This window comes from Podarcis bocagei, assembly GCF_964188305.1.
Source record: "Podarcis bocagei genome assembly, chromosome: 4".
Lineage (NCBI taxonomy): Eukaryota > Metazoa > Chordata > Lepidosauria > Squamata > Lacertidae > Podarcis > Podarcis bocagei.
In genome coordinates, this window is record NC_138128.1 from 95599230 (window position 1) to 95614216 (window position 14987).

The 14987-nt window shown below is 47.2% G+C and overlaps 1 protein-coding gene across 1 annotated transcript; it reads left to right on the forward strand.

Annotated features, from left to right (window-relative positions):
• Nucleotides 1–12662: 12662 nt before the first annotated feature.
• On the forward strand, nucleotides 12663–14363 carry LOC308585724 (potassium voltage-gated channel subfamily A member 6-like; the record flags this gene model as incomplete). The annotated part of the gene is made up of 1 exon (XM_081191748.1): nucleotides 12663–14363. One exon carries the CDS (start codon nucleotides 12663–12665, stop codon nucleotides 14199–14201), a length of 1539 nt encoding a protein of 512 aa, XP_081047874.1. The 3' UTR covers nucleotides 14202–14363.
• Between the last annotated feature and the right edge of the window lie 624 nt (nucleotides 14364–14987).

Consider the following 14987-nt stretch of genomic DNA (forward strand, 5'->3'; position numbering starts at 1 on the left):
TTTGTAGATTTTCGTAATGAGGGTACCAGACCCCTGCTCAAGAGTATGTATCTATTGGATCTGTGTCCCTTGCTTTCAGAAATGTTAAAAACATTGAGCTAAGCACTCCAGATCAGTAGAGGATCAATACTTTAGAAATAATGCTGCCTTTGATTTCTCTTCCACATACCTAACCATGAGTGGTGGTGGTTTTTACTCAATTCTATCAATGTGTAGGAGAAAGGCATTGTGCCTCCTATATACAGTGGAATTCTGCAATTCCAGATTTCAGTATCAGGATTAGCAAGGCTGGGTTGCAAGGGCGGTTGCTTGTCTACACTTCTTTTATCCTTACAACTGGTCCCAAACCAGTGCCAGCGATGCTGAACAGTTTCGGCTTTTGATTGTTTATTAAATTTGCCCTTCATCCGTAGCTCTCAAGATGGTTCACGACATAAAATACAGTATAAAAACGCAAAATGCATAATAAAACAAGAATAAAAAACAAAAACCAGTAACCCCTCTCCCCCGTTCCACAAACACATTTAAAAGGAGTATAAGATGTTAATCAGCCAAAGGCCTGGTTGAAGAGGAATGCCCTGGGGAGAGCATTCTGCAAGCAGGGAGTCACTGCAGAATAGGCCTATTCTTGTGTTGCCACCCTCCAGACCTCTCATGTACGAGGCACACAAAGAAGGGCCTCAGAGAATGATTTCTCTCTCTTTTTTAAATAATTTTTATTCATTTTTAAACATATTAATTGTCATACACAGAACAGAATTTCACATCTTCTACAATCTTTTGGGCTTCCATCAACACCTCTGATGATCCCCCATTTATATCATTTCTTCTGCATTTCTTAAATTCATATTGCCTTTAATTCTCTTAACTAATGTCTCCCTTTTTATCCAGTTATGCAATAGTTCAAATTATTCACCTCACAAAACTTCTTGCAAACCTACGAATGTAATCTGGTCATCACAATTACTTTTCAAATAATCCGTAAATTTACATCAATCTTCTGTGAATCTCTGGTCCCGCTGGTTTCGAATTCTTCCTGTTAGTTTGTCTAATTCTGCATCGTCCATCAATTTCATCCTCCAATCTTCTATCGTCGGTAGTTCTTCTTGCTTCCATTTTTGTGCCAGTAATATTCTTGCTGCCGTCATTGCATATAAAAACAGCTTACAGTCCTTTCTGTTTATATCATCTCCTACAATGCCCAGTAAAAATGCTTCTGGTTTCTTAATGAATGTATATTTCAACAGTTTTTCCATCTCATTATATATCATTTCCCAGAAGTTTTTCACCTTTTTACATTCCCACCACATAGGATAAGTCAGAGGGTGATCTCAGGGTCTGGGTAGGTTCATGGATGAGGGAGGACTCAATCTGGTATTCAGCAACAGCAGCCACAGACCTGAAGGCTGGCAGATAGGACAACTGCAGTTCCCCAGGTTGGAGGAGGGGCTGGCATATGGCAGAGTCAGTAACTACCTGTGCTGTGTGCCCCATTACCCAGCCTGTTCCAACTCCCAACTCCATACCTCCTACCTTGAACTACTGTGATTGCGGGTCCCCCTTGCTCTCCCTTGCTCCTCTCTTCCCAGGCACATCCTATGCCCTTTTATTTAAAACAAAGGTGTCCATTAAACTTTAATTAGTTTAATGTTAAGTAAACGTCCAGTGCGCTTCCAACGCCATAAATCTTATCTCAGCAGAGAATTTCGTGCAGCGGTTGAAGGAGGCAGGAGAGTCAGTACCTTTCGATGAAGAATCCTGGAGCAAGCACTTTGGAACTCAGGGAAAAAACTTTATTTACAAAAGAAAAACCCTGGCGATAAAGCACACATGCTTTTATCTCCGGCATAAAGAAAATGTAGTGGTGGTGTAGTGGTTAAGAGCGGTAGTCACGTAATCTGGGAAACCGGGTTCATGTCTCCGCTCCTCCGCATGCAGCTGCTGGGTGACCTTGGGCCAGTCACACTTCTCTGAAGTCTCTCAGCCCCACTCACCTCACAGAGTGTTTGTTGTGGGGGAGGAAGGGAAAGGAGAATGTTAGCCGCTTTGAGACTCCTTAAAGGGAGTGAAAGGCGGGATATCAAATCCAAACTCTTCTTCTTCTTCTTCATATTAGCAAACACGGGGGGAGAGAAAACACATGGGTGAACTATTTATACAAACTAACTCACATTCCTGGATGCTTAATGACTTCCAGCTGCTCAGTGATTAGAGCGACTTGTTACCTCTTAACCCTTTAGTACCAACAAAAGGCAAATGAAAACCAAAATTTAAAACACTTTTAAACATTTTAAACAGCTGGGGCACTAAAACCAATAATAGAGCCCCCAACAGCTGGAGTGAGCGTATCCTACCCACTTCAAGGGGACATGGAGGTTATCACTGTTTTAGCCTCATAGTTTCTCAAGGTAGGTCAGGCTTAGAGATGAGACTGACTTGGCTCTCCTACTGAGCTGGGCAAAGATTTGAATCATCGCCTCCATGATCCAAGTCAAACACTATTTACACTTGCATTGGCTCTCCTACATAGAAATTGAAGGCAACCTTATTTCTTCAGCAACAGATGCCCTGCTATACTCTCTGACCAGTTATTTGGATGACGGAATTGATGGACGTTCAACACATTTGTGGATGACACCAAATGGGCGTCCTCAGAAGATGGAATCGGGATTCAATATGAGCTTAACAGGTTGTGAAACTGGGTCAGAACTAACAAAATGAATTTCAATTGGGACAACTGTAAGTTCCTGCGCTTAGGAATAATCAGATGCACAAATATAGGATAAGGGACACCTGGCCTGACAGCAGTACAGTGGTACCTCGGGTTACAGACGCTTCAGGTTACAGACTCCGCTAACCCAGAAATAGTACCTCGGGTTAAGAACTTTGCTTCAGGATGAGAACAGAAATCGTGCAGCAGTGGTGCAGCAGCAGCTGGAGGCCCCATTAGCTAAAGTGGTGCTTCAGGTTAAGAACAGTTTCGGGTTAAGAACGGACCTCCTGAACGAATTAAGTTCTTAACCCGAGGTACCACTATGTGTGAAAAGGATCTAACGGTCTTCATAAACCACAAGCTTAACCTGAGCCATCAGTGTGATGCAGCAGCAAAGAAAGTGAATTCAGTTGTAGGCTGCATTGACAGAAACACAGTGTCTAGATCAAGGGAAGTATCAGCAGTACTCTGTTCTGCTTTGGTCTGACTGCCTGGAGTCCTGTGTCCAGTTCTTGTCTCTGCCGTTTAAGAGGGATAATGACAAGCTAGAACATGTGCAGAGAAGGGTGACCAAGATGGAAAAGGGTGTGGAAACCAAGCTTATGAGGAACAGTGGTTTAGCCTGGATAAGAGAAGACACTTCATTGCTGTCCGTATTGGTACGTCTGGTCTAAAACTGACTTGTGTTTTCTGCTCTTGACTCCAGTAAAGAGCATATGAAGAAAGAACAATACCACCCTGAATCAGAGAATCACAGTCAAAACTTGTTTTCCTCCAGTTTTTACCCCAAAAATAAAAATCAGACTGCGTAGGAATCCTTCCGAAATTCTCTTCAAATAAATCTTCCATGGATTTGGGGAGTTCTGAGTTTCCTGGGTTTGTTTCTGACGTTTTCACCATGTTAGAAATCTGCCATTATTCTGGTTTTATTTGCTAACACATACCCACCTTCCCATTAGCAGGTGCTCCGGAAACCAGAACTAGGACCCCGGTTCTTGGGACCCCCAACTGAGAAATGGCCTCAGTCTTCTATTTTGGGGGTACAATAGCGACTGAAGGAGCATCATATCCATAAGAAATTTAAATAAAACCTTGAAGGGGACTAGAGACAGGGCCTGTTTGAATCTCTTTTAATGTGTAGTAACCTCTAGCTTGGGACGCGGGTGGTGCTGTGGGTTAAACCACAGAGTCTAGGACTTGCCGATCAGAAGGTCGGCGGTTCGAATCCCCGCAACGGGGTGAGCTCCCGTTACTCGGTCCCAGCTCCTGCCAACCTAGCAATTCGAAAGCACATCAAAGTGCAAGTAGATAAATAGGTACCACTCTGGTGGGAAGGTAAACGGCGTTTCCGTTCGCTGCTCTGGTTCGCCAAAAGCGGCTTAGTCATGCTGGCCATATGACCCGGAAGCTGTACGCCGGCTCCCTCGGCCAATAAAGCGAGATGAGCGCCGCAACCCCAGAGTCGGCCACGACTGGACCTAATCGTCAGGGGTCCCTTTACCTTTACCTTTAACCTCTAGCTATTTTGCCTGGTCTTCAGTTACCTCATTTCTTGAAGCATCTACTATGGATCAAGGAGAATGAGGCCTTCAGTGTGCCTTTCCCCATGGATCTCACACACCAATGGCAAGAGTACATGTATGTATCAGTAAAAGTTCCAAAAAGAAGATGCAGATATATGTAGAATCACATACAGAATCTCCAGTCCTTTTTTTCTTAACTTCTGGGATATATATATACAGTATAATCCACTGGGAGCAGTCAAGTACAACATTCCTTGTTTTCCTAGAGTGGTCATGCAGGGGGTGTTGGTCCAGCCCTTCGAACTTCCTGTTCCTCCCTACTTTTTGTTACTTATGAATAAGACTGTTGTGTCTTTATTCTTTTAGGAGGGATCCAAAGGAGTCTTACCAGGAATATTAGAATAGATCTCAATCTGGGCAAGCCAGATTGAATTGTCTCAAGAAACTCACACGAGTTTGCAACCAGCTCTCTGCTGTGTAAGAAGGGGAATGCACTCTGCTAAGTGAAGAAACTTGCTAGCACAAGTTGGGAAGGATATTAATAATATATCCTCTCCTGCCACCCCCAACATTCCCACAATATAGACAAGAAGATGGAAGAATGGTTCCTCCACAACTGCAGTGGCCATTCGCTGGTTAAACGTTGCAAAGAGAGAAAGATACAGTACACTTATTTTGGAACCCTTATTTACAAAGCATTTTTATTAGCCTGCAGAACTGTATGAGAACCATTCTCAATATTTCAAAGCAAACCTGGGATATGCAGTTTGCATTAAAAATGCAACAGTCCCCAGCCATTTGACAGGTGCTCCTTCCATAAAAGATTAAGGGGTTTTTCTTATAAAAAAAAAAATACAGTTCCATTATGGCACAAGAATCCCTCTCTCAAAGCTCTGGGAAGGAATTACAAGAGAAATGGGATGAATTATGTAGAGCTGTATCCCAGTCATCTGACAATATCATCTGTCTCCCCATTAAGGCACAGGAGCAGGTTTATCATGGCACAAAAGTGAGACTTGTCTTCACATTGTTACTGACCTCAACCTTGGACTAAAATAAAAATTAAATTGTAAACCAATCTGTAGCTATTTCCTCCTCTTGTCTTTGAAAGTTCACTGAAAGCATTGGCGTTCCTTACTTTGCATCCAGTTGTCATGAGTGTCTATGAAACGAGAGATGATTCTCAGAGGACTTCTGCGGCTTGCCCTTTGTGCAAATGTCATTGGACTCCAGGTTTGATCTAGAATCATAGAATCATAGAGTTGGAAGAGACCACAAGGGCCATCGAGTCCAACCCCCTGCCAAGCAGGAAACACCATCAGAGCACTCCTGACATATGGTTGTCAAGCCTCTGCTTAAAGACCTCCAAAGTAGGAGACTCCACCACACTCCTTGGCAGCAAATTCCACTGTCGAACAGCTCTTACTGTCAGGAAGTTCTTCCTAATGTTTAGGTGGAATCTTCTTTCTTGTAGTTTGGATCCATTGCTCCGTGTCCGCTTCTCTGGAGCAGCAGAAAGCAACTTTTCTCCCTCCTCTATGTGACATCCTTTTATATATTTGAACATGGCTATCATATCACCCCTTAACCTCCTCTTCTCCAGGCTAAACATCTATAAAGATGGATTTCCATGCATGGACTTCTCCACACTGCTCTGTAGGGGACAGACACCTTTCAGGTGCTAAGCACTTGAAAGACTTGGGGCACGGTCCCCTGGAACAAATTTCCATATGTTACTTTACATTTAGGTGAACTTTTGTAGGGGGGCTGGGGAAGACTCTTGCTCTTCCCATCAGGGCTTACTCTGAGCTACGGAGTGTCAACAGGACCCATGACAATATACATGGGCTGGGACCTCCACAAACTGAGATAAGAGGGGGCTGCAATCTCACTGGCATTGTGCTTTACAGTGCGCCCAGTTGCCCTGTAAACAAAGGCTTTTTAAAAAAGTCCTCAGCTGCTATTTCATTGCATTCACACAGTCAGGATAATGTATTATTTAACTCTATTATATTTCCCCCAGCTACTTGCTCTCACTGAAAGCTTCTCTGACACTATTGCTACTGACTCTGTTGAAAGCCCCTCTTCCCACAAACCACACCCCAAAGGCTGCTGCAGCAGCGTTGGCCTTCTTGCCAAATTCTGCCACTTTTAGACTCCACCCCCTGCCAAACTCAGGGGCCAGGGAACTTGGACTCATAAAATTGTATGGATAGAAGGAGTCATCTAGTCCAGTCCCTACAGTGCAGGAATCCACCATACAGGCCAAACCAGGGCCTGTCAGGAGTCCAATATGGTTTGCAAGGCCTTTCCCCTCAAACCATACCCACCCCACCTTTGACATCACATGTGACATCAGTTCTGGGGCAAGTACTGCTGTGGCTTCAAGGGAACAACTGGGAACTGAAAATAAGCTCCTGATTATTCCTTTGCTGGGGCCCATCAGCTGATAGTTGGGGAGGGTGGGACTTGCTCTGGGAGGGGGACGCACACTGCTCCTTGAACCTCTGGTTTTCAAAGGCTTAAAGAGCAGCATGGAACCTCTGGAAACTGGAGATTCAAAGAGCAGTGTGGAGTATGTTTCGCCTGGAGAAGAGGAGACTTTTAAGAAGAGCGTGGAATGTGTAAGAGCTTTGGAATGACGCAGTTAAAAATGCCGTCGCCATTTTCGGAAGTTCTGTCTGAGGTTTTGAGTCTGGGAGGAGAAAGAGAGAAATAGAGCTGTTTACCGTATTTTTTGCTCTATAAGACTCACTTTTTCCCTCCTAAAAAGTAAGGGGAAATGTGTGTGCGTCTTATGGAGTGAATGCAGGCTGCGCAGCTATCCCAGAAGCCAGAATAGCAAGAGGGATTGCTGCTTTCACTGCGCAGCGATCCCTCTTGCTGTTCTGGCTTCTGAGATTCAGAATATTTTTTTTTCTTGTTTTCCTCCTCCAAAAACTAGGTGCGTCTTGTGGTCTGGTGCGTCTTATAGAGCGAAAAATACGGTTTGAGGATTGGAAGAACGGAAAATTCACACAGGACTATTATTACTATTGGTGTTTATCAGCTTAAGGAGACTATCAGAAGAGATCATAAAGAAAAAAGAGAAAATATATGAACAAGATGTGATGTGGAAACAGCAAGATAAGATGGGATAGAACTATGAACTTTGTTTAGACTGATTTGGACTGATTGGGACATTAACGCAGCAGCAAGAAGATGATCAGAATCCCCCTTCGGATCTTGAAATATGGGTCCCCCCAACAAAATTTAAAATTTGGCTTTGTAATTCGGAATTTATGTGATATGATTTAATTTGATGTGATTGGCCAGTTAATATTTTTTTTAAAAAAAAAAAGAAGAAGAGGGGAGTCCTCAATCCTGATTCTATGGCACTATGATGTCAAAGAGACAATAGGTGATTGACAGTTGGGCATGCCCACCCACTTGTCAAATTCGGCCCTCTGCCAACTAGAAAAGTTTGTCCACCACTTGGGATTGCAAGGTAATTTTTTAAAAAAGGGAAATGATATATAACAAACTGAAGAAAATGTTCCAATTGTTAAAAAACCTGAAGCATTTTTATTAGGGATTGTAGGGAAAGATCTGCCAAAAAAGCTGAAAAACATCTTCGTGTATGCGACAATGGCCGCGAGAGTTTTAAAAGCACAAGGATGGAAGACTGAAGAAAGCCCAACTAAAGAATCATGGCAAGAAAAATTGATGGACTATGCAGAACTGGCAAAACGGACATATAAGCTATGGGACAAGGATAACTGTGACTTTAAAGATGAATGGGAACCCTTTACAAAGTATTTGAAGACACAACAAAGCGAACTGGAATCCTTGGCTGGTTTTGAATAAACATTCACAAACTTTTTATTGATAATTATTACTTAAATAGTTTGAGGATCTATACAACTGTGTAACATGCAGAAAATAGCATTTTTAGAGAAATCAAAGACTGGAACTGAGGGAAGTCGGGGGTGGGGGTGGGTGGGTTCTGTGGGGGGAGGGAGGGGAAAAAGGGGAAAATAAGGATGATATGTTTCTGGATAATATGTTTTGTTTTAATTTTGAATAAAAAAGTAATTTTTTAAAAAAGTTTGTCCACCACTGATGCATAACATGTATCTATGTTTCTGCCCTAGCTTGCTCATCAGGCTCTCTTTCAAACTCCATTAAGACATAGAGTCATAGATAGAATTGAAGAGTTGGAAGTGACACTAGGGGTCATCTAGTCCAACCCCCTGCAATGCAACAATCTTAATTAAAGCATCCATGACAGATGGCCATCCAGCCTCTGTTTTAAAAACCTCCCATGGAGCAGAGTTCACAACCTCCAGAGCGGTCTGTTCCACTGTTGAACTGCTCTTATTGTCAAAAAGTTCTTCCTGATGTTTCGTCAGAGTCTCCTTTCTTGTGACCTGAAACCATTGGTTTGCGTCCTGCCCTCTGGAGCAGGAGAAAACAAGCTTGCCCCATCTTCCATATGACAGCCCTTGAGATAATTGAAGATGGGTAACATATGTCCTCCCAGTCTCCTCAAACCCAGGCTAAACATACCCAGCTCCTTTAATTGTTCCTCATAAGGCTTGGTTTCCAAACCCTTGGCTATCTTGATTGCCCTCGAGGGCACAAGGAGAAGGGGACAACAGAGGACGAGATGGTTGGACAGTGTTCTCGAAGCTACCAGCATGAGTTTGACCAAGCTGCGGGAGGCAGTGGAAGACAGTGTGCTCTGGTCCATGGGATCACAAAGAGGCAGACACGACTAAATGACTAAACAACAACAACAACGCATGTTCCAGCTTTTCAATATCCTTCTTAAACTGTCAAAATAAAAAAAATCCTTCCAGTAGCACCTTAAAGACCAACTAAGTTAGTTCTTGGTATGAGCTTTTGTGTGCATGCACACTTCTTCAGATACACACTGTATCTGAAGAAGTGTGCATGCACACGAAAGCTCATACCAAGAACTAACTTAGTTGGTCTTTAAGGTGCTACTGGAAGGAATTTTTTTATTTTGACTATGGCAGACCAACACGGCTACCTATCTACTTCTTAAACTGTGGCACCCAGAACTGGCCACAGTATTCTAGGTGTGGTCTGACCAAGGCAGAATACAATGTTGCTATTACTTCCCTTGATCCGAACACTATACAGTCATATCTCCGGTTGCGAACGTGATCCGTGTGGGAGGCACTTTCGCAACCCGCAGAGTTCATAGCCTGAAGCTACGAACTGAAGTCTGCACACATACATGATGCGATTCGGTGCTTCTGCGCATGATGTCATTTTGTGCTTCTGCGCATGCGCTGAAACCCATTCTGGTACTTCTGGGTCCGGCGCAGTCTGCAACCCAAAAACATGCAACCCTCAGCATTCATAACCCGAGGTATGATTGTACTTCTGTTGATGCAACCTAGCCTAGCATTAGCTTTTTTTGCTGCTGCATCACACTGATGACTCATATTAAGCTTGTGGTCCACCAAGACCCCTAGATCCTTTTCACATGTACTGCTAGCAAGCCAGGTGACCCCCCATCTTATATTTGTGCATCTGGTTTTTCCTGCCTAGTGGAGAACATTTCTTTTGTCCCAATAGTAATTAATTTTGTTAGTTTGTTAAGGTCAACTTGAATCCCGATTCTGTCTTCTACGGCATTAGCTACTATGTTGAGAATCCCTTCACTCAGCTGCCTCCAGCCCCTGTCCATAATTTCTTCTTTCAGCTTTGGACGGACTCCCCCCACACTCTGGATCTTGGCTTCTTCAAGAGCTCAGCCATCTGACCTCTAATGCAGAATTTTCTGTCTGGTAAATGCCTCATCTCCTTCCACAAGGAACATCATTCATGTACAGAACATTTCCGCTTCGTGCTCATTCTGTGACCTGCATCCCATTGATCTAGTGGCATTCTCTGAATCATTACCCCCTCTGCTATCTCCTTCTGTCTTTAATTCACTTTCAACACCTTGACATATTTGTCCTCCTATTCCAATGACATACTGGGTATTCAGCCCTCTTATCTCCAGCTATGGCTCAGTCTCTTTATAGAAGACTGAGTACAGTATCTCTAACCATGCCCTCTGGAGGAGAAAAAGGCTATGTACACATTACTGGTTTAAAATGCTTCAAGGTCATTTCCTCCTGCTGAATATCAACTCCGTTTTTTACATTGGTGTACACACCAGAGAGGGAGCAGGGGAATTTTCACCCAATGTGCATGAATTACCTGATTTGTTTCCCCACACAGAACTCCCTTCAACGAAGGGGTCATCTGCAAATGTGCAATGGCTGCTTCAAACAGCACAACTGTGGCTTATCTGCGCAAACTGGATGGAAGCTGGTTTGAAGGCAAATGCTCCAAACAACAACATTTCTCAAGAAACTACAGGGTATATATGAATCGTGGCTAATGTCATGTGTAGTCTGCTTTGCACATCAACAATGGGAACACACCAGAGACAGAGCAAGTGGCTCTGTAATGTGTGTACAAAGCCCAAAAGAGTTGACTGATTTTGTCCGGTATAAAATCATCTCTATGTCTGGCATGATTTTGGCTAAAGAAACACACTGTTTCTTCCTGAACCCCACCAATCTTCAGTGTGATGTCCTGCTAAGCCCTGCCCCCTCTCTCCTCTCATCTCTGCTCAAGACTCCTCATTCTTTAGTTAAAGGGACCCCTGATCATTAGGTCCAGTCGTGATCGACTCTGGGGTTGTGGCGCTCATCTCGCTTTATTGGCCGAGGGAGCCGGCGTACAGCTTCCGGGTCATGTGGCCAGCATGACGAAGCTGCTTCTGGAGAACCAGAGCAGCACACAGAAACGCCGTTTACCTTCCCGCCAGAGCAGTACCTATTTATCTACTCGTACTTTGAAGTGCTTTCGAACTGCTGGGTGGGCAGGAGCTGGGACTGAGCAACGGGAGCTCACCCCGTTGCGCGGATTCGAACCCCTGACCTTCTGATCGGCAAGTCCTAGGCTCTGTGGTTTAACCACAGCGCCACCCGCGTCCCTTTTTCATTCTTTAGTTAGCTTCAATTTAATACTTGCCCTCCTGTCTCTGCTTCTCTCGCTCTCCCTTTATCTCCTTCCCCACCTACTTTCAGATCACTGGGTCCAGCCCTTACATCTGCCCCTCACAGAAGAAGAGATGGGTAACCTGTGGTCTTCCAGATGTTGGACATCAGCCCCGGTCAGGGATGATGGTTGTGGTACAACATCTGAAGGTTCTCCCAGCCTGACCTAGAGTGAAAGTGCAGGTGGACAAAGAAACAAAAGCAGTCCCTGCTTCTCCTTGAGCCACCTCCAAGGTGCCCTCATTTGCCCTGTCCGTGTGGGCCGTAAAGCAGCAAGGGAGGGGGCTAGCAAAGGAGAGAAGTTGCCAGGTGCCCCTTCCATCACTCAGGTGGGCAAAGGCCTCCTCCCTGCAAACCTCCTTCCACAAACATGAGCAGAGGAGACGTGAGGAGGAAACGTAAGCCTCAGAAATGAAGGGCATGAGCATGCACAGAGTGCACCTGCCGCCTCACCAGTGAGGAGGCTCTGTTTGAATTTAGTAAGGTCATTCCACAACTGGTAGCCTTTGTACAAACAGCTCGTCTTACAGTCGCCTCGCCAAGTACAAACTTAGTTGGTCTCTAAGGTGCTACTGGAAGGATTTTTAAAATTTTGTTTTGACTACGGCAGACCAACACGGCTACCTACCTGTAACTACAAATTCACGTGTATGCCTGTGCACCCGCGACAAATTCCAGAGGGGTCATCCCGCTAGGCTGCGATAGACGGTAATGGATTGCTTTAAAGCAGTGGCGTAGCGTGGGTTGTCAGCACCCGGGGCAAGGCAAGTAATTTGCGCCCCCTAACCCGTGGATTTGCGCCCCCTAACCCTAACCCCCAGATGTTGCGCCCGGTGCGGCCGGCCCCCCCTGCACCCCCCACGCTACGCCACTGCTTTAAAGTCACTTTCAGCACCAGATGAAACGAAAACTCGGCCCCTACCGCCCCGCCCCGTCCTGTTTTTTGCCAGAACAAAGGTAGCGACGCTGCCCAGCTCTCACCTGCGTTGCCTGGTCCAGAGGGAGAGAGCGGGGAGATCGGGTGATCCTGTTCCGGGGTCGGAATAGATGGCCTTCTGGTGCCTCCGCGGAAGGAAGCGGGCAGCGCAAAAGCGCGCGGAGTGCCGCCGGTCCGACGGAGGAGAGCGGCGGGGAGGAGCAGCGGGAGGAGGAGCCGAAGAAGCGCCGGCGGGGAGCGGGGAGCGAGCCAGCGCCAGACGCGCCCGGAGCCCGCCAGCAGCAACAGGAGGAGCGGAGCAGCGAAGGGGCGAGGCATCCTTGGGAGGCGCGCGAAGGTAGGAGGCGGGCGGCCCGACGGGGCGGCCTGGCGGGAGGAGAGCGAGCCCGGCGGGCGCAGCGAGGGCGCTCGGTCGGGCTGCGATGGCGGGGCCGGAGGACGCGCCCTGGGGAGTCCCCGGCCGCGCAGAGGCGGCGCCGCCCTCCTCCCCGGAGGCGCCGGGCGTCGGGGGCGAGCGGCTGGTGCTGAACGTGTCCGGGCTGCGCTTCGAGACGCTGCCGCGCACGCTGGCCGCCTTCCCGGACACGCTGCTGGGCGACCCCCGGCGCCGCGCGCGCTTCTTTGACCCGCTGCGCAACGAGTACTTCTTCGACCGCAGCCGGAGCAGCTTCGACGCCGTGCTGCACTACTACCAGTCGGGCGGCAGGCTGCGCCGGCCCGCGCACGTGCCCTTGGACCTCTTCGTGGAGGAGCTGCGCTTCTACCAGCTGGGCGAGGAGGCCATCGGCGCCTTCCGCGAGGACGAGGGCTTCATCGCCGAGGACGAGAAGCCGCTGCCCTCGAAGCCCTTCCAGCGCCAGCTGTGGCTCCTCTTCGAGTACCCGGAGAGCTCGGGGCCCGCGCGGGGCATCGCCATCGTCTCCGTGCTGGTCATCCTCATCTCCATCGTCATCTTCTGCCTGGAGACCTTGCCCGAGTTCCGCCTGGAGGGCAAGGGCGGCAGCTACGGAGAGGAGCCCCCCCGGGACCTGCTGCCAGAGGACGACTTGCTTTCGTTGCAGCCCGACGGAGGGACCCCCTCGCCCGTCCGCCCGCCGTCGAGCGCTCGCCCCTTCTTCACGGACCCTTTCTTCCTCATCGAAACGCTCTGCATCATCTGGTTCTCCTTCGAGCTGCTGGTGCGCTTCTTCGCCTGCCCCAGCAAGCCCGAGTTCTCCAGGAACATCATGAACATCATTGACATTGTGGCCATCATCCCCTACTTCATCACGCTGGGGACGGAGCTGGCTCAGGAGCAGCAGAAGAAGGAGCAGCCGCAAGGCAGCAGCAGCAACGGAGGCCAGCAGCAAGCCATGTCCTTGGCCATCCTCAGAGTCATCCGCCTGGTCAGGGTCTTCCGGATCTTCAAGCTCTCCAGGCACTCCAAGGGGCTGCAGATCTTGGGGAAGACCCTGCAAGCCAGCATGAGGGAGCTGGGCCTCCTCATCTTCTTCCTTTTCATCGGCGTGATTCTCTTCTCCAGTGCCGTGTATTTTGCAGAGACGGATGACCCGGATTCTTTGTTCACTAGCATCCCAGATGCTTTCTGGTGGGCAGTAGTGTCAATGACCACAGTGGGCTATGGAGACATGTACCCAATGACCATTGGGGGCAAGATTGTGGGGTCGTTGTGCGCCATTGCCGGTGTGCTGACCATCGCCCTTCCTGTGCCTGTCATTGTCTCCAACTTCAACTACTTCTACCACCGAGAAACTGACCAGGAGGAGCAGTCCCGCTATACTCACGTCACTTGCGGACAGCAGCAGTCTCCTTCTTCGGAGCCCAAGAAAGGTGACAGCAACCGGACACTCAGTAAATCAGACTTCCTGGAGGCAGAAGATTTAGAATCTGCAAAATACTCCAACTTTATTCCAGCCAGCAACCACGCCTGTAAAGAGAACAAGTTGTTGACAGAGGTGTGATCACTTCCATCGCCCTCAGTTGAACCTGCTGGCTTCAAGCTGTGTAGACGAAAACTGCAGCTGATCATCTTCGCATTGGAGAAAGAGAGAAGAATGACAACACTTGTTTGTCTGAATGGAAATGATTTGTGCTCCTTGGAATAAAGACTGCTGTGATTTGGACACCGACTCCCTCATTTATGTTGCTTCATTGACTTCTGTAATAAGTTGCTTAATTTCCTTCCCCAATCACAGGGCGTTACCTGTTGTGTATCCGTTATTTATTTATTTTTCTGGGGGTGGAGAAGATTTTCTTCCAGCGGTTGCCTGCGGATGGATCTTATTATCTTATCTACTCACAGAAGCAAAAGCAATATGCCACATCAAGTTTGCAATTAAGCTAGGAATTGCTATGCCCTCAAGTTCCACTGCCAGCCTTACATTTTTTACAGCCACATCAGCCCTAAGCACTGGCTAATGCCTTTGAGTAACGAAAGCTGTCGTCCAGCATTGCAGCATGCAATTTCACAAATTTTCCTTTGTATTCATGTTGTGTCATGTTGTGCTTGTTTGTGAATACACACAGCTCCGAGAACTAATTTATTTGCGATGAAAGTCTATGATCAACCATGCTTGGTCCAAAAATAGGAGGAGCTCGTGATATTTTTGCTGATTTCCCTGGAGGTTAATTTTGCAAGCTGCCCTCTCTTGCCTTCCCTTAGGCTGGAGTAGCTGGAATTTTGCTTCCAGGGGCTGCCAACACCATTCAGTCTGCTGGGACAGGCCTGTGAGAAAGAGGGGATGAAA